Here is a 10,781-nt window from a genome sequence, read left to right as displayed (position 1 = left end):
TTCTTCATTCGAGAATGGTTGACTGTGTTATTTGAACTCAGGAAGATGAATCTGCCTGACTTCAGGCCTGGCCCTCTGTGCACTATGGAGCCCCCTTGCTGGACCTGGCTTTAAGTATCCACTCTGCCATTTATTGACTACCTTGGGCAAGTCACCTTACATCTCCGAGTCTCATTTTCCTCATATGTAAAAATGATAAAATGGCTTCCAAGGTCCCTTCCAGTTCTAAATCAATTGTCCTATGAACTGTTTGAGAAGAATAAAAAATCTATTCTGAAATTTCTTTTTTCTTTCACCACATTGCAATTATTATGAGATGTCTTGACTCATTAGGCCAGACCTTTAATACCCATAACCCTACCACTTAGCACAATGCTTGGCACACAGTTAACATTTCATAAATACTTTTTCATTTATCCATTCATTCAAGAACAGGTCATACTGGCTTAATCTCATTTCTTTTTTTTTTTCTTTTATCAAGTTGCTAGACTGCTAGACCAGGAAATACCATAGTAAAATTTACCTGTGTTCAGGCAAGTATTTGATAATGTCTCCTGCTATCCCTGTGAATAAAATGGGAAGATATGAGCTAGATGATAATGTAGTTAAGTGCATTCAGAACTGATTAAATGACCAGATGCAAAGATTGGTCATCACTGGGTCGATATCGTCTTGAAGAGATGTTTTAGTGAAGCATTCCAGGGATTTGTGCTTGGCCCTGGGCTGCTTAACAGTTGCATCAGTGACTTGCATCGAAGCCCAGAGTGCAGGTTTATCAAATTTGCAAATGATATAAAACTGGGAGGCCTGACTTACATGTGGGATAACAGCTGGGATCTAAAGAAGGTGTAGACAAGCCATAATAATGGGCCAAATCCAGGCAGGTAAAATTTAATAGGGATAAATAAAAAGTTAAAAAAAAATCAACTTGAGAAATACAAAAGCAGAGAAATGGGTCTAGAAGACAGATATATGGGGGGAAATTTTGGGTCATTTCAGTGCAGTGTAAGCTCAACATTATCTCCTTCCTACCAGAAAACCCACCATCTTATACTTCCTAAGAGTTGTGTGGTAAGAGGGGAGCTAATACTTCTGCTGTACTCGGTCTTGGTCAGACTATATCTGGAGTATTATGTTGAGTTCTGGGCATTATGGTGAGAGGCAGCATGGTATAATAATAGAGAGCTGGTTTCAGAGCCAGGAATATCTGGGTTCAAATCCTCCCCCAGACATGTACTGACCCTGTGACCTTGGACAAGATGCTTAACCTCTCAGAGTCCTAGGCAACTGTCAAACACTATATATGTATGTATATACATATATATGTGTATATGAGTGTGTGTGTGTGTGTGTGTGTGTGTGTGTATTTTTTCAAACACTATATATTGCAGAGAATTTTCAGACCTGAATTGGCAAAGAGAGGTTTCTTTTCTTTTCCAGAAGTTCCCTATATAATTAAGTCACAGTTTCTCTCCCCTATTTGGGTGTCACATCTTAGGTGAGATATTGACAAGCTGGAGCTAATCCAGAGGAAAGTGATCAGGATGATAAGGGGACAGGAGACCATACCATGATCATCTATTGGAGAAACTGGGTATGCTTAATCTGAAAAACAGAAGACAAGGGGGCCAAGATGAGTGTAATCAAGAACTGGAAGGGGTTTCCATTTGGAAGAAAGATTAAATTTGTTCTGCTTGATCCCAAAAGGAAGAACGAGAAATAGTGGGTAGAAATGACCAAGACAGATATAAGTTTGATAGGAGAAAAATCCTGATAATTAGAGCAGCCAATTGTGGATTGGTGTATCTAAGGAGGCGGTGGTGTCTCCTTCTCAAGAAATCATCAGATTAAGCTGGAGGATTCCTTGTTGGGGATGCTGTCAAAGGGATTCTTGTTCACATACAGGTTGGACCAGAGGAGCTCTGAGATCCCCTTCTAACTGAGAGACTCAGAAAATAGGATCTAAGTATTTATGCTTCCAAAAATACATGAGAGCAACATTATCCTGAAAGGCATGTCAAGATTTGTAAGCCTATTTTTCAGTAAGGTTTTGAGAGTGTTTCAATATTATATCTGGAGAGGACTATGAGGGGTGCGCCAATAAATGTTTAACAACTGGCTTTCCCCCCAAAAAAATGTACACAGGACATACTTTTAAGTTTAATCTGCATTGTTAATATTTCTCCATAACTTCCTTAAGTCTAGACATTACCCAAAACAATAAATCGAGCTCTGATTTTAGTGTTAGCCAATTTCCCAGGTGCAAATGCTCACACTCAAAATTCAATAATCAGCTCTCTTGAGCCAGATTGATTTGGCTCCAGCATACCCCAGGGAGCAGAAGGGTGAATACATTTTCAGATGTAGTCATTGAACCAGATGTGTGGGGGTGGGGGGTGGGGGGGTTGTTGGTTGTTTTTTCTTTGTTACATGGAGAAGGAATTCAGTATGGGAGGTCTGGAAAGGGTTGTTTTTGTCATCATTTTCATAAATGACTGTGAGGTAATGACAAAAGGTATCAATAAAACACGCTCTTAAAAACTATATCTGATGAGAAGCAATATCCTAAATAAACATATATACTCCCTCTTTTTCTCATCACTGGTATTGTCTATGAGCTGATACAATTATTTTTTGGAAAAATTTGTGGTATCATTTTCACATTTAAAAAAATTAATGAAAACTCAGCCCATAGAAATACAATGTCCATCAGCTTTTCTCAGGTGTTCCTGAGAAGATAAGTTGATATATAGGATATATAGATAAGTTGATCTATGATCTTTTCTGTATAGTAAAGTCTTCATGGCCACCATTTTAATTTTATATTTTCTACCCATTTATTTATAGAAAGCAGATTCCTAAAGTTTAGCAGTGTCTACATTTTGATTCTGAGAGAAAAGGGGCTCGTGTACAAGAGTATACAATATTATACAATAGTTCATTATAACCTTTACAACAGATAACATTTTCAGAGTGAGAGATATTATTCCGTGACTAGGACTCATTGTCTCATGGTGAAATGTCATAGGATTTGTTTTGTTTTATTTTCCTGTGGAAAGAATCAAATGTTCCTTTAGTGGGAGAAGCAACTCATTCATGTGGTAGATCATCATTCCCTCTTTCCTTCTCCCTCACTGTCCATCATGGTAATTATTTCTTTAATAATGAAGAGAGAATTCCTTTGTATGAACGTAGCTCTCTCCATTTCGACCCACAGGTCTAACCCAATCTTTTCCTTTAGATATTTCTTTTGAGTATACATCACAATGTATAACTCAATGGGTAGGGGTTGTTCAACCTTTCTTCTCACACAAGGCCACACAAATGAAAGGTAATATTGTCCTGCGTGTGCTGTTATTATTATCATGTGTAATGATGTTATTAGTAGTTATGGGTATGAGTGTGGGCACATGTGCTGAGGGCTTATGGGAAGGAGAACAGATCCCTTAAATGTGAATTCTTTCTCTTCCAAATAACACTACTTTGAAAGCAAATCATTATTTATGCCTCAAAAAATCTGGCGGCTCTTTTCCCAGGTGCAGGGTGAATTGCCCAGGCTTCTCCAGGGCAAAGGCAGGGTGAATGGGCCCAGTGAATCTGTGCCTGATGGTAAAAAGCAGCTGCCCACTCTCAGCATTTATGAATAAAAGTCTCTGGTTGCTGTAGTCCAGAAGAATGCCCACTCTGACTGGATGCTCAGTCACGTGGACGTTGCTCACCGTGCCATTGCTGAAAAATGTATACCTGAAATGAAACAGAATAGAGAGCATAAAAATTAAAATGAATCTGAGCTATGAAAATAATGTACCATGATTAACTTACCAGCTATTAACCAGAATACAAAGGATGGCCCAGCACATAATGCCATGCCAGGCATTTAACTGGACCCTTCCTGGGGATTCAAGTATAAATGTAACATGAACCCAAATGACTAGGATTTTGAATATTTCTTTCCATCCTGTTGTAAAAAGGCCACCTCAGAATAATCAACATGACCCCCTGCAACCTTTTGACTTTTTTTCAACATTCTCATTCTTTTCCAACTGCCTACACTTTCAGCTGCTGCATTCATTGATTGTCATTCTTCTGAATAAAAGTTCCTTGGAGGCTTCTATGTATCAAAAAAATGTTCTGCCATCTTGCTTCCCCTGGAATGCATTAATTTTACAGTTTCATAATTTACATAAGGACCTCTGTTCAAGTTTGTTGAAGAAAAAGTGAATAATTTTGCTCAGCTTCATTCTTCATTCTTTAGAGAGAAAGGGCAGGGTAGTAGAAAGAATGTTGGATTTGGAGTCAAAGGACCTGGGTTCAAATTCCAGCTTAGCCATTTACTCTCTATATGACCTTGGACCAGTCATTTCAACTATCTAGTCTCCATTTTGCTCATTTCATAAAATGAGAGGGTAAGACTAGCTGATTTCTGAGGCAGCAAGGTGGTACAGTGAGGAGAAAGATGGACTTGGAACCTAAGTTCCTATCATCCCTCAGATACCTACGAGTCATGTGACCCTGGGCAAGTCAACCTCTCTCTGCCTAAGTTTCTCCATCTGTTAAATGAGGAGGTTGGATTCCGTGGTCTTTAAGTCTCTTCTACACAGAAATCTATGATCCTTTTTCATGCCAGCTTTCTGGTCACTAAAATCCAGTGGCTCCCTATTGCCTTCGGGATAAAATGTAAATTCTTCTATTTGGTTTTTAAAGCCTTAACAACATAGCTTGGAACAATCTTTCCAGCTCCATTGTATATTTCCTCTTTCCAACACTACAGTTTAGTGAGCCTGGCTAATCCTCAATTATTTCCCTTGTCAACTGGTCCTATTTCACAACTTCCTATCAATGACAACATTATTTTTTTTAGACATAGTTAGATCCCCATTAATTTGAATAATGAAGCCTATGAAGTAGTCCAGCATTCAAATTTTTATTCAGACATTTTCATTGCATATTTCCATTGGGTTGGAACCAGTTAACAGATTTTACGTATAATTATATTTTGAATAGTGTGAATTCGAATAATGCTACCAGAATAATGGGATTATTCATACTAGTAGGACATAGCTATAGCTGGCTTTATGGGCTTTAAAGTTGGGAGGACCTGAGAAATTTAGTCAACTCCTTCTTTTTACAGACAAAGAAACTGAAGCCAACAGAGGTCGAGATTTTCCCAACATAAAACAAATAAAAGTAACAGAGATAGAATCCAGATCTTCTGACTCCAAGATCTTCCTACAACACCAAAGCAATCAGTTACTAAATGTTAGTGTTATCTTTAATTCCTCCCAGGTTCAAATCTATTCAATTAAATAATTGTTTGTTGAGAACCTTCTATGCAACTCTCTACTCTCCTTCTTTGAGGTTCATGCAATTCATATCTACCATCTAGTCAAAATCATGGTAGCTGTTATCTACAGATCTCCACATCACTCCCCTACCTTCCTTAATGAGTTCAGTACCTGGCTCACAATTTTCCTCTCCTCAACTCCTTCTCTTATATCAAAGGATTTCAACTTACATATTGACTCTTTCTCAAATGCCCTAACCACTCAGCTCCTCAACCTACTCATTTCCCATGACCTACTCCTCCACCCCACTTCAGCCACACACAAAGATGGTCATGTTTTTTATCTTGCCGTCACCCACAAATGCACTGACTCCAGGTTCAAGAATTCTGAAACCCTTTTATCTGACCACAATTTCTTCCTTTCTACCTCTACCTCTGCTTTCCCTTACCAAACTCTACTCTTCATTCACACTGTGACTTCCAATCCGTCAACCCCTCAGATTTCTCCATCTCCCTAGCACAAGCCATTTTCTCCCCTTTTCCCCATCTCGATCCCTTGAGAACCAATTCAACTCTACACTGTCCTCTTCTCAAGTCTCTGGTCCCTTTATCATATCACTGATTACACTGCATCAAGCTTCAGCCTTGGATGACTCCCATCATTCACAGCCTTCACTCCTATACACATGTACCATACTATTCTGCCTGAATCCACTACAAATTTATGTTACACTAAACTGGTCCCTCATTGCTACCACACAACCCTTTTACGCTTCCCTTATCAATTCACTATCTCATTCTCCAGAGTAGCTCCTCCAGACTGCTTCATTCCTCTTCAAATCTCTCCCTCCCCCCATATCCTCAGGTAAGAGCCTTGCCTTATATTTTAAAGGGAAAAATGAGACCATCTGCCATGACCTTCTTCTTCTCTCCTCTTACTCATCTCATATCACTGAGATGCCTTCTGCCACTATCTTCTACCCCTGTTTCATAGGATAAAGTGGCCTTATTCCTTATTGAGGCTAACCCCTCTACTTGTTCAGGTAACCTCTTTCCATCTCATCTCCTCCAAGAGATTATCCCCTCATTCACCTTCATTCTACCACCTATCCTCAGTCTGTCCCTTTCTAATAGCTTCTGCCTACAAACATGCCCATGTCTCCCTCATCTTCAAGAAACCTTCACTTGATCCTTCTATCCCTTCTAACCATAGTCCTATATCTCCCCTGCCTTTTGTGGCTAAACTCCATGAAAAGACCCACTTTCTCTCCTCTCATTCTTTGTTATCCCTTAAAATCCGTCTTCTGACCTCATCATTCCACTGAAACTGTTCTTTCCAAAGTTACCAATTATCTCTTAATTGCCCAATCCAGTGGCCTCTTCTCAATCCTCATTATTCTTGACTTCTCTGTAAACTCTGACACAGTTATTCACCATCTTCTTCTTGATATTCTCTTCTTTTTAGGTTTTTGTAACACCACTCTCCCCAATTTCTCCTACCAGACTGCTCCTTCTCATTCTCCTTTGCTGGATCCTCATCTAGGTCGTGCCCTTTTATTATAGGAGTCCCACAGGTCCTGTTCTGGGTTCTCTTCTCCCTCTACATTATTTCACTTGGTGATTTCATCAGTTCCCATAGATTTATTTACTAACTCTATGCTGATAATTCTCATTTCTGCCTGTCCTACCCTAAGCTTTCTACTGATTTTCAATCTCATATCTTCAATTGCCTTTCAGATATCTTGGACTGGATGTCCAGTAGACATCTTAAACTCAACATGTCCAAAACTGAACTCATTATCATTTCCCTTACCTCCCCCCACCCCCAGGTCCTCAACTTTCCTATTACTATCAAGGGCAACACCATCTTCCCAGTCCCACAGATTTGCAACTTTGGTGCCATCCTCAATTCCACACTATCTCTCAAGCCCCTCTCCCCCTTATCCAATCTGTTGCTAAGGTCTGTCAATGTCATCTTGCAACATCTCTCAAGTATGTCTCTTCTATGACACTGCCACCACCCTGGTGCAGGATCTCATTGCCTCAAACTTGGACTATTGTAATAGTCTGCTGGTGAGTCTGCCTGCCTCAAGTCTTTCCCCGTTTCAATCCATCTGCCAGTAATTTTCCTAAAGCATAGGTCCGGCCATGTTACCCTTGTACGCAATGAATCCCAATGGCTCCCTATCACCTCTAGGATCAAACACAAAATCCTCTGGGATTAACCTAGCCTCACCATCTAGTGTTCTTACACCTCATTCACCACCACATACTCTTTGATCCAACGACTCTGGCTTCCTTTCTGTTCTGAACAAGACACTCCATCTCTTGGCTCCAGGAATTTTCCCTGGCTGTCTCCCATGCCTCGAATGCTCTCCCTCCTCATCTCAGCCAAACTGGCTTCCCTGGCTTCCTTTAAATATCAACTAAAATTTCATCTTCTCCAGGAAGCCTTTCTCAACCCCTCTTAATTTTAGTACTTTCCTCGTCTTCATTATTTCATAATTATCTTACATATAGCTTATTTGAATGTATTTGTTTGCATGTTATCTCCCTCATTAGACTGTAAGCTCCTTGAGGGCAGGGACTGTCTTTTGCTTCTTTTTTGTATCCCCAGCTCCTAGCACAGTGCCTTGTACATACAGGTGCTTACTAAATGTTTATTGACTGAATGGCTATCTAGCACTGTGCTGGGCAAGTGTAGGAGAAAGAGAGTACAAAAGAATTTGACAGTACTCCTGTCCCACAAAGAACTTAGAATTTAATAGGGGAAACAAGACTTACCTGCATAAAACAATTAGAGGACAATACATGACAGAATATAATAGTCGTACTCAAGAGAACCCCCTGAGCTTCTGGACTGCAGCCCACAATCAAGTACCTAAATGTGTGATACATATAATTTGTTATGAATAGTAGCAAGGAGAAAAATTGTTGCAGATTAGAGTTCTTGGCAAGTGGTCCCATCACTTCCTGGCAAATAGAGGGAGAAGAAATGGAAGCAGAGTCAGATTTTATATTCCTGGGCTCAAAGATCACTGCAGATGGTGACTGAAGCCATTAAATTAAAGACACTCCTTGGAAGGAAAGCTATGGCAAATCAGGACAGCACACTAAAAAGCAGAGTCATCATCTCGCTGACAAAGGTCTGTGTAGTCAAAGGAATAATTGGTTTTTTTTCAGTAGCAATGTATGGCTGTGAGAACTGGAGTATTAGGAAAGTTGAGCACCTCCGAATCAATGCTTTCAAATTGTGGTGCTGGAGAAGACTTCTGAGAGTCCGTTGGACATCAAGGAAATCAAATCAGACAATATTTAAAGAAATTAATCCAGACGATTCACTGGAAGGTCAAATACTGAGCTTAAACTTAAATATTTTGGCCACATAAAGAGAAGACGGGACTTATTGGAAAAGACCCTAATGCTGGGAATGATTGAAGGCGAAGGGAAAAGGGGACAGCAGAGGATGAGATGGATAGATAGTGTCATGGAAACAATGACCAAGAACTTGGATAGAATTCAAGAAAATGGTAGAGGACAGAAGGGCCTGGCTTGCTGTGGCCCATGGGGTCATGAAGAGTTAGACACAACTGAACAACAACAATAACAAAAGAGTTGTTGGAGAAAATTTATGAAGGAGATGGGACTTGAAATGGGCCTTGAAAGATAGTAAGGATTTTAATATTTCCTCTAAGACTTAGTTTCTTTCCTCAATAATCATCTTTTGCACAAAGTCTTTACCAGTCCTTCTAACTATATGTGTTCCTTTTCTTGTAATAATAAAGCTATAATTTATATAGCACTTTAAGGTTTGCAAGGCATTTTCCATGTGTTTTCTCATTTGATCTTCATAACTACCCTGAGAATTAGATGCTATTACTATTCCCATTTAACAGATGAAGAAACTGAGGGCAGACAGAGGTTAATTGATATGCTCAGGGTCACATAGCTAATAAATGTCTGAGGCTGGATTTGAACTTAGGTCTTCTTGACTCTAGGCCCATTGCTCTATTGACCGTGCTACCTAGCTGCCTCTATCTGATTCTCTAAGAGTTATCCTCTAGGTTGCAGTCTATATTAATGCAGGGAGTTTCCTCATCATTTAGTCCCCACATTGACAGAAGCTGATAACCTTGGTCATTTTCTGCACTCCCTCTCTTCCCCTAATGTATGCCCTGCCTTAAACTCTTTTCACCTCTTTCCAGGAGAACTGTAATCAAATCTCTGCTCCATTATTCTACTCACTTCTTTGTGATTTCCCAGACCATAATTCCCTTTCCCGGACACTAGTCTTCTATCAATGCTTAGGTCCCTCATTAGAATGTAAACTTCTTGAGAGCAGGGATTTTTGTATTTGGATCCCCAAAACTTATTGCAGTGCTTGGCACACAGTGAATGCTTTTCATTCTTTCATTCATTCATTTAAGACAATACCGAAAGTGTTCTAACTTGGAGTATTACTCCAAGACCAGCAAAGGTTAATAAGCTTTAAACACCAACCAACCAACACCCACACTTTAAGACAGTGCACACTCTCTTAAAGTGCCATACATAATAATAAACACACCTTGTCTTATAGATATATCAAGTTAAATTTACCTCTGTGGCTCAGAACAGTGCATGTACCAGGAAGCATCACCCTGTCCCAGGGCAACACTCTGTGTATTAGAACTGGAGCAGATTCCAAGACGATACGCTGGACAGTCTGTTACTGTGGTTTCCCAGTAGTGCTGGCCACAGGCAGGCAGTTGCTCACCCAGGACAGATGGAGTTCTGCAGGTAACATGCATAAAATTAAAATAACCACTGAGCATAATGATTACAGTATGTTTATTTCACAAATGTTCACATTTGTAATCGTCTACTCTGGGTGGCAAATTTTTCTCAGAATTTACCAGAAATTAGCTAAAACATTTCTTGCATCCCTGTACTTTCGAATTTGTTTGACCAAGCTCCAGGGTTTTTCTGAAATCCTCAATACTTGTTCTATAAATACACTTTCCATTCTTGTACATTTACCATATTTCACCTTCATTGGTGATAGAAGAGCTAGAATATATTTTCAAAACATAATAGGCACTTAATTAATATTAACTGAATTGAGTTAAATCCAATATAAGAAAAATATGAAGAGCACTAGATAAGTCTAACCACAAAATAAACAAGAAAGAAGTTAAGGAGGTGAATAGAACATTAGAAAAGTTAGGTATGATAGACCTCTGGAGAAAACTGAATGGGGATAGAAAGGAATATACTTCTTTCTCGTCAGTACATGGCACATACACAAAAATTGACCATGTACTAGGGCATAAAAACCTCACTATCCAATGCAGAAAGGCAGAAATATTAAATGCATCCTTTTCAGATCATGATGCAATAAAAATTATACGTAATAAAGGGCCATGGAAAGATAGACTAAAAAAATAATTGGAAACTAAATAATCTAATCCTAAAAAATGATTGGGTCAAACAACAAATCATAGAAACAATCAATAAT

General features: G+C 39.3%; 1 protein-coding gene across 1 annotated transcript in view; it reads right to left on the bottom strand.

Moving 5' to 3' along the window:
* Positions 1-863: 863 nt before the first annotated feature.
* Positions 864-10,781, bottom strand: part of CMYA5 (cardiomyopathy associated 5) — a 116,955-nt gene continuing 107,037 nt past the window's right edge. Inside the window, exons 12-13 of the mRNA XM_020998454.2 lie at positions 9,884-10,057; positions 864-3,744 (exon numbers count right to left, since the gene is read on the bottom strand). Coding sequence (XP_020854113.1) covers positions 3,498-3,744; positions 9,884-10,057 — 421 coding nt within the window. The 3' untranslated portion in view covers positions 864-3,497. The remainder of the gene's footprint in view (positions 3,745-9,883; positions 10,058-10,781) is intronic.

Source organism: Phascolarctos cinereus, unplaced genomic scaffold (genome assembly GCF_003287225.1).
Source record: "Phascolarctos cinereus isolate Bilbo 61053 unplaced genomic scaffold, phaCin_HiC Scaffold_4;HRSCAF=312, whole genome shotgun sequence".
NCBI classification, from domain to species: Eukaryota; Metazoa; Chordata; class Mammalia; order Diprotodontia; family Phascolarctidae; genus Phascolarctos; species Phascolarctos cinereus.
The sequence above is the reverse complement of the archived record's forward strand: the minus strand, read 5'-3'. Positions and strand labels throughout refer to the sequence as shown.